Source organism: Oncorhynchus keta, chromosome 14, assembly GCF_023373465.1.
Source record: "Oncorhynchus keta strain PuntledgeMale-10-30-2019 chromosome 14, Oket_V2, whole genome shotgun sequence".
In the NCBI taxonomy this organism is placed as follows: domain Eukaryota; kingdom Metazoa; phylum Chordata; class Actinopteri; order Salmoniformes; family Salmonidae; genus Oncorhynchus; species Oncorhynchus keta.
In genome coordinates this window covers 8,292,830-8,309,513 of record NC_068434.1, presented here as the reverse complement: position 1 = coordinate 8,309,513, position 16,684 = coordinate 8,292,830, and the positions used below count along the sequence as shown (strand labels likewise).

The 16,684-nt window shown below is 46.8% G+C and overlaps 2 protein-coding genes across 2 annotated transcripts in view; one reads left to right on the top strand and one right to left on the bottom strand.

The window, feature by feature from the left end:
- Positions 1-1,395, bottom strand: part of ydjc (YdjC chitooligosaccharide deacetylase homolog) — an 18,643-nt gene extending 17,248 nt beyond the window's left edge. The window contains exons 1-2 of the mRNA XM_052460959.1: positions 1,263-1,395; positions 218-393 (exon numbers count right to left, since the gene is read on the bottom strand). Of these exons, the coding sequence (XP_052316919.1) occupies positions 218-381 (164 nt within the window). The 5' untranslated portion in view covers positions 382-393; positions 1,263-1,395. The remainder of the gene's footprint in view (positions 1-217; positions 394-1,262) is intronic.
- A 6,745-nt stretch (positions 1,396-8,140) lies between these two features.
- sdf2l1 (stromal cell-derived factor 2-like 1) lies at positions 8,141-12,962 on the top strand. The gene is made up of 4 exons (XM_052460958.1): positions 8,141-8,400; positions 10,315-10,511; positions 10,970-12,682; positions 12,761-12,962. The coding sequence occupies exons 1-3, from the start codon at positions 8,223-8,225 to the stop codon at positions 11,252-11,254; spliced, it is 660 nt and encodes a 219-aa protein (XP_052316918.1). The 5' UTR covers positions 8,141-8,222; the 3' UTR covers positions 11,255-12,682; positions 12,761-12,962.
- The last annotated feature ends 3,722 nt before the right edge of the window (positions 12,963-16,684 follow it).

Sequence of the window (16,684 nt, the reverse complement as noted above, 5' to 3'; positions counted from 1 at the left end):
AACCCGAACCCTTTTCCTAACCTTAACATAATTCTCATAAATTGCTAGGTGAATTATCCCAACCTGCAGCATAAATTCTCCTAACCTGCTATGAAAAAGTCATAGCTGCATGGAAGTGTTGTGTTTTAAGGGCATCTTGTACGTTTTCAGTAGGCTATTAAACATCGTATTAGCTATGGACGTAAACATTATACTTTACTATATGAAGCTTACTTACCTTTTGGCCAGCTCTGTCGCTTCTTTCGCCGAGGAGGCGTTAACCAGAAGGGACACATTAGAAATGCCCCCGGCTTGGAAACAATCCACTATCCCCTGGTTCCTTTTTGGACAGTACCCAAAATCATCTCCTGTCACCACCAGCTTGACTTTGGGTTGAGGCATTATCGCTGGACGCTGATGGAAAAAGTGACACAGCACAGGAGATACACTGGTTGAATCAACGTTGTTTACACGTAATTTCAACGAAATTGCGTTGAACCAACGTGGAATATGCGTTGAATTAACGTCTGTGCCTAGCGGGACTTTGTTTCCACGTTGCGCCCAGCACTGAGCTGCAACAATGTTAAGGATGTTCAATTCACCAGCTTGTGACACATCAGCGGTGGACTCTAGATATTTATTTAACGTGATCGTCTCGTGAACGTGGTAAACAAGACAATGTCAGGCACGAGAACACAAACTAATGTTCCCTGTTCGAAGTGGAAACCCGATCAAAGTTTATATTCTATGCCGAATAAGAACTGTCAAATTCCTCCTCTATGATTTGAGTCAGCGAATCAGATCATTTGTAAACCCGGATTAGAAAAAAAAAACATGTTGCTTGCCCTCTTTTGATCGATCTTTGTATAGATCCATAAAAGCCTGTCCTTGTGATAGCCGATTGCCTCTATAAACTGTTTCCAGCTAGCAGGAGCCAGCTAGTTGTCAACCCAACACACAGGAAGGCAACTCAACTCATTAGTGGAAAACACAGTCACAATGGTCACTTTTATTGCCTAATCTTAAAGAGGCAATCGCCATAGTATACCTAGAAATGTATGGACGTTTAAGAAATAGGCCTACAATTTACACTTGTTTCAACGAAAGGGAGACTAATGCGAACAAGCATCATCTATTTAGAATATGCGAGGAGGTTATAACTGCAATCTGCCTCTCTTTCAGTAGCATACATAACATACAATAATAGATAATGGAATCAAATCGAATTGATCCATAGACTGTATGTCATGTAGGCTTCTAAAGAGTGAAAAGACGCGTCTTACCCATTTTCAAGACACGTGTTTGTCCATTTATGTCCGAAGCCGGAGAGTCAAAACGAGAACAAATACCAAGCTCTTCCGACTGACTCAAAACGGCAATGAAATCCGTAACCTACTTTGTCGGATTAACGCACCCTCTAGTGGATTGAAATGGTATTTAATGTGACGTGTGTGTATAGAAGCGATGACGTGTATGATCCCTAGATGATTTACAGGGGCCGCTGTTTTGAAGCCAGCGCAGCCATCTGGGTACACCTCCATTGTAAAAAAAAAAAATATTTTGGAAGCTGTATATTTATAAATGCATTTATAAATGTCTATATTTGTTTATGACACCTCTATTATATTACAGACACATTCATGTCTACTTGTACATTATATTATGTGGTCCTTCTGTAGCTCAGTTGGTAGAGCATGGCGCTTGTAACGCCAGGGTAGTGGGTTCGATTCCCGGGACCACCCATACGTAGAATGTATGCACACATAACTGTAAGTCGCTTTGTAAGTCGCTTTGGATAAAAGCGTCTGCTAAATGGCATATATTATTATTATTATTATAGCTAAACATGACAAAATATATAGAAAAAAAAATCCTGCTTCCAGGAATTGTGTACAGATCCTTGTGACATGGGGCCGTGTATTATAATGCTGAAACATGAGGTGATGGCGGCGGATGAAAGCCACTGCAATGGGCCTCAGGATCTCGTCAGGGTATCTCTGTGCATTCAAATTGCCATCTATAAAATGCAATTGTGTTTGTTGTCTGGTAGCTTATACCTGTCCATACCATAACCCCACCGCCACCATGGGGCACTCTGTTCACAACGTTTAACGTCAGCAAACCGCTCGCCCACATTAAGCCATACACGTGGTCTGCGGTTATGAGGCCGGTTGGACGTACTGCCAAATTCTCTAAAACTATGTTGGAGGCGGCTTATGGCAGAGACATTTAAACTACATTCTCTGGCAACAGCTCTGCTGGACATTCCTGCAGTCAGCATGCCAATTGGACACTCACTCAAAACTTGAGCCATCTGTGAGCATTGTGTTGTGTGACAAAACTGCACATTTTAGAGGGGCCTTTTATTTATTGGTCCCAGCACAAGGTGCACCTATGTAAGGACCATGCAGTTTAATCAGCTTCTTGATATGCCGCTCTTGTCAGGTGGATGGATTATCTTGGAAAAAGGAGAAATACTCACTTACAGGGATTTAAATACATATGTGCACAACGTTTGAGAGAAATAAGCTTTTTGTGTGTATGGAACATTTCTGTTTTATTTCAGCTCATGAAGTTTACATGTTGCGTCCATACAGTGTATTCGGAAAGTATTCAGACCCCTTCACTTTTTCCACGTTTTGTTACGGGACAGCCTTGTGCGAAAACGGTATTAAATTGTTTGTTGTTTTTGTCATCAATCTACACACTACACACCCACTGTATTTTAGATCGGTGTATTTCTCTCTGTAGCCTACCTACCACATTGGGGAGGATGGGCTTGTGGTAGTGGCTGGAGCAGAATCAGTGGAATGGTATAAACTGCATCAAACATATGGTTTCCATGGTTTCCATGTGTTTGATGCCGTTCCAGACATTGTTATGAGCCGTCCTCCAATCAGCAGCCTCCTGAGTTAAAGCCTACATATGGTTTCCATGGTTTCCATGTCTTTGATGCCGTTCCAGACATTGTTGAGCCGTCCTCCAATCAGCAGCCTCCTGAGTTAAAGCCTACATATGGTTTCCATGGTTTCCATGTGTTTGATGCCGTTCCATTTGCTCCGTTCCAGACATTGTTATGAGCCGTCCTCCAATCAGCAGCCTCCTGAGTTAAAGCCTACATATGGTTTCCATGGTTTCCATGTGTTTGATGCCGTTCCAGACATTGTTGAGCCGTCCTCCAATCAGCAGCCTCCTGAGTTAAAGCCTACATATGGTTTCCATGGTTTCCATGTGTTTGATGCCGTTCCATTTGCTCCGTTCCAGACATTGTTATGAGCCGTCCTCCAATCAGCAGCCTCCTGAGTTAAAGCCTACATATGGTTTCCATGGTTTCCATGTGTTTGATGCCGTTCCATTTGCTCCGTTCCAGACATTGTTATGAGCCGTCCTCCAATCAGCAGCTTCCTGAGTTAAAGCCTACATATGGTTTTCATTTAGTTTGAGCAGAAGAATGAAATATTCGGCACGTGTTGCATAGCTATTGGAGTAAATAACTATGTGTAAATCATTTGCCCTATTCTATCAAGGCAATTCGGTGGTCTAAAAAAATACTTTTAGCCTTTTCATAGTCAAGGGCCTACTCATCAAACACAGACAGATAACATAAAACATTCATAAATGGTAGTAAGACCTATCCCCTTACTGCGCCAGGCTCTTGTGAAACCTTTCTTCCATTATGAATACCACTGGTTACACAGTGTTGCCTTTCCCAATGTCACATTGCCCCAGCTGGCCAATGACTGTTTAAAGTTGACACAGGAGTCTATGACATAATCTGTTCTATACACAACGGGTGTGTCTAATCGTGAATGCTGATTGGTTAAAACCTCCTTCCAGTCGGCGTCTGTTCCAGAAGTGACCGCCTGCTAACTCTATGACCATGAAATTTCTATTTACTCTATTGTTCCATCTGACTGCGCAATCCACTGTCTCATCAGCCCAGGCAGGCACTTTATACACTTGATCTCCACTATAAAAATAATCTAGACTTTATCTCACATTTCTTTTTGTCTAACATTTTGTTTTCAACAGCGAGGGGAGATTTAAAAGACTGAACGACTGGGTCTCTGGCAAACAACGACTTTGTTCAATCTCAATGACATAGCAGCCTAATGGCCTGATGCACAATTAGCCCACATAATAATTATTTAATTATATTGTTCCATTATCCATTTGTGTAATCACTGACGCATGTGATTGGTCAAGTAGGCTAGTGGGTTTGACAGAGTTCAGAGTTTGCAATAGTAGGCCTTACATATTTTGTTTACAAAAAAACTTACGAGGCCTACGTAGTCTTCATTTAAAGAACAGTAGGCTTGTTACAGGCCGTTATAACGCCTGGATTCTGCACATCTATTCTGAAGAGAATTGAGGAAGCAGGAAACTCAGACTTCGATGCAAACAGTGGACTCAACTTTCTCAAATCTGACTTGACCAAATCTGAATGCGTCCTCTTCAGAAATCTAAAACTGTTGGACGCGAACCAGAAATGGATGGAGTCCGACGAGGACATGGTTCCGTTTAGCAGAACCTCGGGCTCCTCTGCCCGAGCCCAGTCGCCCATCGATGATCTCTGCGACACCTATGGCGCTGTACCTTGAAAGAGGAGCTCAAAGCTTTTCCTTGAGAAAAGAGGGACCCTACAAGCTAGAGAGGGGACCATATCAAAGAAGTCCCGCCTGAAACATCTTCAGGCCAGAAAAGCAGATGGGGGTCCCTTAAACCTGCCCTCCTTGAGGTTTGACGTGCAATGTATCTTGTTTGAATGTAACGGCTGGGACTTCGGCATGTTCAAATCAAATCAAATCAAATTTATTTATATAGCCCTTCGTACATCAGCTGATATCTCAAAGTGCTGTACAGAAACCCAGCCTAAAACCCCAAACAGCAAGCAATGCAGGTGTAGAAGCACGGTGGCTAGGAAAAACTCCCTAGAAAGGCCAAAACCTAGGAAGAAACCTAGAGAGGAACCAGGCTATGTGGGGTGGCCAGTCCTCTTCTGGCTGTGCCGGGTGGAGATTATAACAGAACATGGCCAAGATGTTCAAATGTTCATAAATGACCAGCATGGTCGAATAATAACAAGGCAGAACAGTTGAAACTGGAGCAGCAGCACAGTCAAGTGGACCGGGGACAGCAAGGAGTCATCATGTCAGGTAGTCCTGGGGCACGGTCCTAGGGCTCAGGTCCTCCGAGAGAGAGAAAGAAAGAAAGAGAGAATTAGAGAGAGCATATGTGGGGTGGCCCGTCCTCTTCTGGCTGTGCCGGGTGGATATTATAACAGAACATGGCCAAGATGTTCAAATGTTCATAAATGACCAGCATGGTCGAATAATAGTAAGGCAGAACAGTTGAAACTGGAGCAGCAGCATGGCCAGGTGGACTGCCAATCAATCACTCGCCGGGCTCTCCTCCACGGATCTGGAGCCCTCCACCAATCAGAGCACAGGAAACACAGGGGGAGATTCCACAGGAGCAGTCGTCATCCACTCTGAATATAGAGCAACGTGAGTGTTCAAATCTGATTTGCTTTGATACCCATGCTGATGCAAAGGCAGTATACATAAACGGGGTGTGTGTGTGTGTGTGTGTGTGTGTGTGTGTGTGTGTGTGTGTGTGTGTGTGTGTGTGTGTGTGTGTGTGTGTGTGTGTGTGTGTGTGTGTGTGTGTGTGTGTGTGTGTGTGTGTGTGTGTGTGTGTGCGTGCGTGTGTCTGTAGTCATGGTTGTCAAGGGAAGCTAGGCTTCCCCCAAAAAAATTGACCAAGAAAAAAAAGATTTAAAAAAAAAAACATACAAAATTATTTATCTTTCATCTCACTGCGTTTCAGAAATGTCCTTCAATTTCCAAGAGGATTAATTTCTCTCGCTGATTTAAAGCATCCGGTCGAATGAAACAGCCCCCCTGGCGGCAGGGTAGCCTAGTGGTTAGAGCGTTGGACTAGTAACCGAAAGGGTGCATGTTCAAATCCCCGAGCTGTCGTTCTGCCACTGAACAGGCAGTTAACCCACTGTTCCTAGGCCGTCATTGAAAATAAGAATTTGTTCTTAACTGACTTGCCTAGTAAAATAATTAATTTAAAAAAAAACTATGTGTAGAGTATCTGATGCTGTCTGGTCAGAAAGAGTATGACATTGTTGCCGCACTGAGCATTAAATGCTAAGGGAAGCCAGCGAGCATTTGGCCTCCCTTGATAAATGAAGTATTAAAATAATAGCCAATCAGCATTGAACTAAACTGAAAGGTCTTGGTGCACCGGTTTGGATTTTGCTTCAGACCAATCACATCACAAGCCAAACTTCATTATTGGCAGGTCCATCCATGGCTAAAATCGGCTAAAACCGGCTATGGATGTAGATCGGGATTTGGACATGTGGTTTTACTTAATTCTCCGTACTGGCCAATGATTATGACGGCGATTCTGATACAACCATGAATTCTATATGTAGCTAGCTAGCTAGATGTAGTATGCTAATGTTAACTAGCTGGGCTGGCGTATCGATGGACACGAACGTTAGGATAGAGAGCAAGCATTCTAGCCAGGTAGCCTAGGACAACAAAACCTAAAAGTGTACTGTATGACAGAGTCATAGACCGTTTAGGCAACATGTAAGAGAAGAGGATGGCACTAGCCTTTCTCTACAAGTAGGGTGAGTCATCATGTTTTTTCTACTTGCACACACACACACACACGCACCCACACACACACACACACACACACACACACACACACACACACACACACACACACACACACACACACACACACACACACACACACACATACACACACACACACAAATCAGTACCATGGACAGCCACATCATATTTAGCTTACGTTGATTGGACTGAGTAGTTTTTGGTATCTTTTAGTTGTCACTGTATCAGACTAAGCACAACTGTAGGCGATTTAATGATGTTGAAATGTTGAAGTTGAAAATGTGCTGGAATAGTGGAGGCAGCTCCTGTTTTCTTTGAGACTTTCGTTAACTCCCTGTGGTTCTAAATAAATAGTTGTTTTAGCAGTCCGAAAATGTAGGGAAACATTACCTTACATGACCGTGCTGTAGGTCATGTAACTGTTTGTTACATGCAATATGTGTGTTTATGCAAGGCAGGAGCAAAAGCCTGCAAACACAGTAGCTCACCAGCAGGAGCTTTGATGACTCCTGATTTAAACCAGATTGTAGTTAGGCTTCCTATTAGATCGTGGATTCCTCTTCCTATTTTCACAGAAGCTTGGCCAGACCCCTCATCACAGATACACTGGCTGTTTTCCTCCAGTGAGCAGCAGCTTCCGTGGTCTCTGAGAGGGATCCTGCAGGATGCCCTATCTAACCTCAACAGACAGACAAGGAGGGAGATAGACCTCTCCCAGAACACCCTGTCTAACCTCAACAGACAGACCAGGAGGGAGATAGACCTCTCCCAGAACACCCTGTCTAACCTCAACAGACAGACCAGGAGGGAGATAGACCTCTCCCAGAACATCCTGTCTAACCTCAACAGACAGACCAGGAGGGAGGATAGACCTCTCCCAGAACACCCTGTCCAACCTCAACAGACAGACCAGGAGGGAGATAGACATCTCCCAGAACACCCTGTCTAACCTCAACAGACAGACCAGGAGGGAGATAGACCTCTCCCAGAATACCCTGTCCAACCATAGTGCAGATGGAGGAAAGAGAAGAGAAGACAACCCAGCCTACTAAATTGTTCCTTAGCCTAAATCCTTGAATGACATGGTTGGCCACACAATAACACTCCATTTTGATTACGATCAACACAAAGACATATCAAAGACCATATAAGGGAATATTTTGTTGCAACAATGTATACATCTTGTATCAAGCAGTAGTTCTGTTTCCACTAGTTACCACAGTGGAATATTGTGGTATATATTGTAAAAAATATAAGGTAGGAATACGGTTGGCAGTGGGATTAGCGTTAGGTCTAAAATCTCATTTTAAGAAGATAAATAGTAGAAATCGGCGGGTTTTATTAATTTGTTACTGTGGTAAATAGTGACGACGACTTTCTGGCCATAATTTAATTTCCGCTTCCGAATTAACACGACCTCACATGTGCTTCAACCAATAACAGATCAGCATGTGTTATCTTTTACTTCCGTGATCAGGTACTTGTCAAGCTCTGATTGGTTTACATAAGCACTAATTTTTGAAAGTGCCCTGTCCTTGAGTTTTACATGCTCTCGCTCTCGATTATGTCCATAGAGGCAGAACAATGGGATTAATTTACACTTTCCGCGTCTTAATCAAATCAATTTTGGTCGTTATTTTGTGGTCCAAATGCGAGGGTCGGGAGTCAGAGTTTAACTACGTCACCTGCGGTTCGCTTGTGAAATTGCTGAACACGAGACACAACGTTCGGCTGCACTCTCATGATGTAAAATACGGCTCAGGTAAGTCATCATTATCAGTAGAGAACTCCACGGTCAGCAGTTATTGACGGAATAGTCATGTTGCGTTTAAAAACTACTGGGAACTTGGAAATATCCGACTTCCCACTTCAAAGGTTTCAAGACAACATAGAAAACGAGCTCCGATTTGGAAATATCGTTTTGAACAGTGGGCCAATTCCGAATTCCAAGGGTGGAACTCGGGCCTCTTTCTAGAGCTCCGACCTTAAGTTCACTGAAGTCATGATTTGACTTCCGCGTTTGACTTCTCCCCCCCTCCGCGTTTCTATTTGTCTTAAAAGCACGGTAAAGGTCAATCTTAGTGATTTCGTTGAGTCAAGGCACCGTATAGCGTAACAAATACCCTACTGACAATCATAAACCGGTTGGTCTCCATTTCATAGCTGCATGTCTGGAGGAACGACGTTGCGTTAAACCGAAAAGTACCACGGCTTTAAATGGTCATAATAAAAAGCGAATTGGTTTGCCTATATGACAGTGTACTAGACTCTGGTCCAGAATCAAGCTCGTAACAATGATGTATCAATCGTTGAGTGGAACATTTTTGTTCCAACAAACAAGTGAAAAACATTTGTAACCATGGGGAAAGCAGGTGGTTACATTCTAGTGCGGTCTATTGGATACATTTGCATCCACTTTTTACCCACTGATTTAGACGTGAAGTAGGCCGGCCTATTGTAATGTAGACTGTGCTGGATGCAAAACTTGCCATTCCCAGCGATACATATCAGTAGCACCGACTGCAGGCGCACTGTAACCTAATGCGCAACAACAGAACCCACAGGAAGAGGGGTTTTAGCTGTAACACTCACAGTAGTAACCAGTCATCCCGGAACTGACGTTTTAAGTAATATACCATCAATCAAATCAAAGTTAAGTACACAGTTTCGCTGATCTTATATTGGGTGCAATGAAATGCTGACGTCACTAGCTCCAAACGGTGCAGTTTAACGTCAAAACAAGTACACAAATAATCACAAAAAACAACAAGAAATCAAGAAATGTTGTAACTGATCCAATTAACAGCCCAAATAGCTTTTGGATTACTGTTACAGTGCTGTCGGTACATATCCATACACCAGATGAATTGACACTAGATATAGCCTACTGAAAACGGTATGCACAGCAGTAGATCTGTTAGTAGATCTGTTAGTAGATCTGTTAGTAGATCTGTTAGTAGATCTGTTAGTAGATCTGTTAGTAGATCTGTTAGTAGATCTGTTAGTAGATCTGTTAGTAGATCTGTTAGTAGATCTGTCAGTAGATCTGTCAGTAGATCTGTTAGTAGATCTGTTAGTAGATCTGTCAGTAGATCTGTTAGTAGATCTGTTAGTAGATCTGTCAGTAGATCTGTCAGTAGATCTGTCAGTAGATCTGTCAGTAGATCTGTCAGTAGATCTGTCAGTAGATCTGTTAGTAGATCTGTCAGTAGATCTGTCAGTAGATCTGTCAGTAGATCTGTCAGTAGATCTGTTAGTAGATCTGTTAGTGAGCTATGTCAAGAATCCAGTGTATAAATTGAGTTTTTCAAATTTCTGTTTTGAATTTGACTGCCGATCTAATATTCAAAATAATTTTCTGCTGAAGGTGATAATACTAGAAACTTTATGAGAGAAATGATGTTATAAACAACACCACCACCACAAGAAGAAGAAGAATACTGCACAATGTGACTGGGAACCTGAAACGGGATGACCCTGTGTCAGTCGGTGCCATCTTGCACGTCAAACCCCAAAATGCTGTGAAGTTTTTGGTCGCTTAACCTTTTGTGCTCTAAACGTTTCATACCAGACTGTATATGTCTTTGTCGTTCACTGACACTCAGGACTCGGAAATAGAAGAATGAAGACAAGATGGCGGTTTGAGGTAAATCTGTTGACTCCTTTTATAAACTAGGCAGTGGGCAGCAGTCTGTGACGGGCGTGGAGAGTGCAGATGATGCCAACAGTTACTGGAGGATTCGGGGGAAGCCCGACGGGACCTGCCAACGCGGCGTGCCCATCCAGTGTGGTCAGGCCGTCCGCATCACGCACATGACCACGGGACGCAACCTCCACACACACCACTTCAGCTCGCCGCTGTCCAACAACCAGGTGAGAGAGGCAGTGGGGATAGACACACACACACACACACACACACACACACACACACACACACAATTCTAGCTAGTCACTGTCCAACAACCAGGTAATAGAGGCAGGGGGAACACACACACACACACACACACACACACACAATTCTAGCTAGTCACTGTCCAACAACCAGGTAATAGAGGCAGGGGGAATACACACACACACACACACACACAATTCTAGCTAGTCACTGTCCAACAACCAGGTAATAGAGGCAGGGGGAACACACACACACACACACACACAATTTTAGCTAGTCACTGTCCAACAACCAGGTAATAGAGGCAGTGGGAATACACACACACACACACACACACACAATTTTATCTAGTCACTGTCCAACAACCAGGTAACAAACACACACCACTTCCCTTCAATGCTGTCTATCAACCTGACATCGTCCCATTCTCTTTCTCCAGGAGGTGAGTGCGTTCGGCGAGAACGGCGAGGGGGATGACCTGGACGTGTGGAAGGTGCAGTGCGACGGCTCCATCTGGGAGCGGGACGAGGCGGTGCGCTTCAAACACGTCGGCACCGACGCCTTCCTGAGCGTGACGGGTGAGCAGTACGGCAACCCCATCCAGGGACAGAGGGAGGTGCACGGCATGGGTACTGCCAACCAGAACAACTACTGGAAGGCTATGGAGGGTGTGTTCATTCTCCCCAGCCAAGAACCTCTGAGACACAATCACGAAGAGCTCTGATGACATCGTCAAGCTAACGAGACGCCATCACGAAGAGCTCTGATGACATCGTCAAGCTAACGAGACGCCATCACGAAGAGCTCTGGTGACATTGTCAAGCTAACGAGACGCCATCACGAAGAGTTCTGGTGACATCGTCAAGCTAACGAGACGACATCACGAAGAGTTCTGGTGACATCGTCAAGCTAACGAGACGACATCACGAAGAGCTCTGGTGACATCATCAAGCTAACGAGACGCCATCACGAAGAGCTCTGGTGACATTGTCAAGCTAACGAGACGCCATCACGAAGAGTTCTGGTGACATCGTCAAGCTAACGAGACGACATCACGAAGAGCTCTGGTGACATCATCAAGCTAACGAGACGCCATCACGAAGAGCTCTGACGACAACATCAAGCTAACGAGACGCCATCACGAAGAGCTCTGATGACATCATCAAGCTCACGAGACGCCATCACGAAGAGCTCTGGTGACATCGTCAAGTTAACGAGACGCCATCACGAAGAGCTCTGGTGACGTCAAGTTAACGAGACGCCATCACGAAGAGCTCTGGTGACATTGTCAAGCTGCTGCGTCACGATGAGCTCTGACGTCATGACGAGCTCTTGACGACGTCACAATGAGTGCCGATGACCTCATCGGACATCGTCACATAATATTGCGCCTCGGCTTCGTCTGAAACGGAACCCTTTTCCCTATTCTATAATATATACCCACATGACTGATCAACAAAAAAATAGTGCACTAAAATAGAGAATAGGGAGCCGCGTCAGACTGCAGGATGACACTGATGCAGCTACCTGGGTCAAGATGGCGCCTATGACTTTATGACATTCTTTTGTATACCCGTTAGCCAACCGGGAACAACTTTTGGTGACTATTGACTACTGAATATAGGCTTACGTTACGTTAGGAGCGTCCGGCTCTGTGCAGTCGGTCTCTGGTGCCGGGATCAGACAGGGAGATGAGAAGGTTGTCTGACGATGAGCAAAATGGGATTGAAGAATTTGGCTTTGGTTAGTTTGAGGGAGAATGTGGTAAGGCAGTTGCTCTGCTCTGATATCAGAGGTATTAGCACCTGCCCGCAGGGGGGGGGGGTGAATCTATGGGAAACACTGCCATTTCCAGGTGAATCTACTGTGCCTGTCTACTCCTTAGCGACCAACATCCTGATGGTAATAAAAACATGGTCTGGATTTTTCACTTCCTGTAGCTGCTGTGCTCACCCTTTACCTCTAGCTGCTGTGCTCACCCTTTACCTGTAACAATGACATCACATTTAGACACCACCTACTGTAAGGCCTTTCCCCCTGGGAACATAACTCACCTGACTTGCTTTTGGGAGTGTTTTCTTATTGTGTTTAGACTTAATTTATGTTTGAATGTCGGGAAAGGATATTGTTTATTTGTATGAGGGAAGATCAGGTGATAGAAGTTATTTGTTTGTTTATTTGTATGAGGGAAGATCAGGTGATAGAAGTTATTTGTATGAGGGAAGATCAGGTGATAGAAGTTATTTGGAACACAATTTTCTAGTCTGTTTATTTTTAGTTCTCTGCAGTTTTCATTGTGGGTCATCGGGGAGGATATTTTCTAGTCTGTAATATAGAGCCTCAACTCCATATGATATCATGAAACACCTTCGTTTGGGCTCGTTGCTCTTTCGACGATGAATCACAATTAATAAAGACATTTTGTTTCTGTGCCTACGTCCCAAGGAATATTCTCTAGTGTTGCAATTCACACCTATAGGCTACTGCACACATCCACACACTACTGGACAGAACACACTCATGTAATGACATAGAAGTCATGTACTCTTGGTATAACAGGGCAAAGACGAGATGTCGTCAAGGCTGGAAAAAATGTCACAAGACGGAAAGATAGAGAGCATAAAACAGGACCAAGCTCATATTTAATAATATTGCAAAGATTCTTCTTAGAGAATCTGACGGGGGGTCAGTGCAGTGGAGCTGCTCAGTAGTTGCCTCATCGAGTTAAATAGAGGACTCTGGATGAGCTCCCGAGTGGCTCAGTGCTAAGAGGCGTCACTACAGTCCCTGTTTGGAATCCAGGCCGTGATTGGTTGTCCCGTAGGTCGGCGCACACTATTGGCCCGGCATCGACTGGGTCAGGCCGTCATTGTAAATGAGAATTTGTTCTTTAACTGACTTGCCAAGTTAAATCAACTTTAAATAAAACAATACAAATAAATATTAGCTGTTTTAGACTCAAAGATTAGTCTTACGCTATGAGTTGACAACAGACTGGAATTCTAGTTCTATTTGACCCCACCCATTTTTTTAAATCTTTATTTAACTTGGCAAGTCAGTTAAGAACAAATTCTTATTTTCAATGACGGCCTAGGAACAGTGGGTTAACTGCCTGTTCAGGGGCAGAACAACAGATTTGTACCTTGTCAACTCGGGGGTTTGAACTCACAACCTTCCGGTTACTAGTCCAACGCTCTAACCACTAGGCTACCCTGCCGCCCCATCAGAACAGACCCTGCCTAAAATGGTTGACAAACCATTCCATTCAGATGTATAGAGGCCAGTGTCATAGAGCCAATCTAGGCTTCTTCAGTAACTATGGTTGACTGCTGCCTCCATATGCACAGGGCTGATCCTGGATCAGTGTGGTGGGCGGATGGCTCCTGGTTTGCTGCACTGACAGACCGACAGGTGGTGCTACTAGCTTCCTCTGGGGTTCTCTCTGATAACTGTGGTGCCTGGGTCAGCTGGTACATTTTCATAGGGATCATCAGCTCCAGCGCCTGGCAGAAGAGTCGTGGAAATGAGATTCCCCTGAGGTTGGGATGAGGGCTGGGGAAACATCTTCCTGAAGTAGAGAGAGAGTAGAGGAGCAGTCCTCCAATCAGGCTGCAGCAGATGATCAGTACCAACGGTGGAGTTGTTGTGTCACAAACACTCCTACCTGACTAGAGGACTGGGGCATGGGGGGTGACTAGAGGACTAGGGCATAGGGGGGTGACTAGAGGACTAGGGCATAGGGGGGTGACTAGAGGACTAGGGCATAGGGGGGTGACTAGAGGACTGGGGCATGGGGGTGACTAGAGGACTAGGGCATAGGGGGTGACTAGAGGACTAGGGCATGGGGGGTGACTAGAGGACTAGGGCATGGGGGTGACTAGAGGACTAGGGCATGGTGGGGTGACTAGAGGACTAGGGCATGGGGGTGACTGCAGGACTAGGGCATGGTGGGGTGACTAGAGGACTAGGGCATAGGGGGTGACTAGAGGAGGGCATAGGGGGTGACTAGAGGACTAGGGCATGGGGGTGACTAGAGGACTAGGGCAAGGGGGTGACTAGAGGACTGGGGGGGGTGACTGCAGGACTAGGGCATGGTGGGGTGACTAGAGGACTAGGGCATGGGGGTGACTAGAGGACTAGGGCAAGGGGGGACTAGAGGACTGGGGCATAGGGGGTGACTGCAGGACTAGGGCATGGTGGGGTGACTAGAGGACTAGGGCATAGGGGGTGACTAGAGGACTAGGGCATGGTGGGGTGACTAGAGGACTAGGGCATGGTGGGGTGACTAGAGGACTAGGGGCATGGTGGGGTGACTAGAGGACTAGGGCATGGTGGGGTGACTAGAGGACTAGGGCATGGTGGGGTGACTAGAGGACTAGGGCAAGGGGGTGACTAGAGGACTAGGGCATGGGGGTGACTGCAGGACTAGGGCATGGTGGGGTGACTAGAGGACTGGGGCAAGGTGGGGTGACTAGAGGACTAGGGCATAGGGGGTGACTGCAGGACTAGGGCATGGTGGGGTGACTAGAGGACTAGGGCATGGGGGTGACTGCAGGACTAGGGCATGGTGGGGTGACTAGAGGACTAGGGCATGGGGGTGACTGCAGGACTAGGGCATGGTGGGGTGACTAGAGGACTAGGGCATGGGGGTGACTGCAGGACTAGGGCATGGTGGGGTGACTAGAGGACTAGGGCATGGTGGGGTGACTAGAGGACTAGGGCATGGGGGTGACTGCAGGACTAGGGCATGGTGGGGTGACTAGAGGACTAGGGCATGGGGGTGACTGCAGGACTAGGGCATAGGGGGTGACTAGAGGACTAGGGCATGGTGGGGTGACTAGAGGACTGGGGCATGGGGGTGACTGCAGGACTAGGGCATGGTGGGGTGACTAGAGGACTAGGGCATGGGGGTGACTGCAGGACTAGGGCATGGTGGGGTGACTAGAGGACTGGGGCATGGGGGGTGACTAGAGGACTAGGGAGGGGGTGACTAGAGGACTGGGGCATGGGGGTGACTGCAGGACTAGGGCATGGTGGGGTGACTAGAGGACTAGGGCATGGGGGGGTGACTAGAGGACTAGGGCATGGGGGGTGACTAGAGGACTAGGGCAAGGGGGTGACTGCAGGACTAGGGCATGGTGGGGTGACTAGAGGACTAGGGCATGGGGGTGACTGCAGGACTAGGGCATGGGGGGGTGACTAGAGGACTAGGGCATAGGGGGGTGACTAGAGGACTAGGGGGGGTGACTAGAGGACTAGGGCATGGGGGTGACTAGAGGACTAGGGCAGGGGGTGACTAGAGGACTGGGGCATGGGGGTGACTGCAGGACTAGGGCATGGTGGGGTGACTAGAGGACTAGGGCATAGGGGGTGACTAGAGGACTAGGGAGGGGGTGACTAGAGGACTAGGGCATGGGGGGTGACTAGAGGACTAGGGCATGGGGGTGACTAGAGGACTGGGGCATGGGGGTGACTGCAGGACTAGGGCATGGTGGGGTGACTAGAGGACTAGGGCATAGGGGGTGACTAGAGGACTAGGGCATAGGGGGTGACTAGAGGACTAGGGCATAGGGGGGTGACTAGAGGACTAGGGCATGGTGGGGTGACTAGAGGACTAGGGCATGGGGGGTGACTAGAGGACTAGGGCATGGGGGGTGACTAGAGGACTAGGGCATGGGGGTGACTAGAGGACTAGGGCATGGTGGGGTGACTAGAGGACTAGGGCATGGGGTGACTGCAGGACTAGGGCATGGTGGGGTGACTAGAGGACTAGGGCATGGGGGTGACTGCAGGACTAGGGCATGGTGGGGTGACTAGAGGACTAGGGCATGGGGGGGACTGCAGGACTAGGGCATGGTGGGGTGACTAGAGGACTAGGGCATAGGGGGGTGACTAGAGGACTAGGGCATGGGGGGTGACTAGAGGACTAGGGCATGGGGGTGACTAGAGGACTAGGGCATGGGGGGGTGACTAGAGGACTAGGGCATGGGGGGTGACTAGAGGACTAGGGCATGGGGGTGACTAGAGGACTAGGGCATGGTGGGGTGACTAGAGGACTAGGGCATGGGGGTGACTGCAGGACTAGGGCATGGTGGGGTGACTAGAGGACTAGGGCATAGGGGGTGACTAGAGGACTAGGGAGGGGGTGACTAGA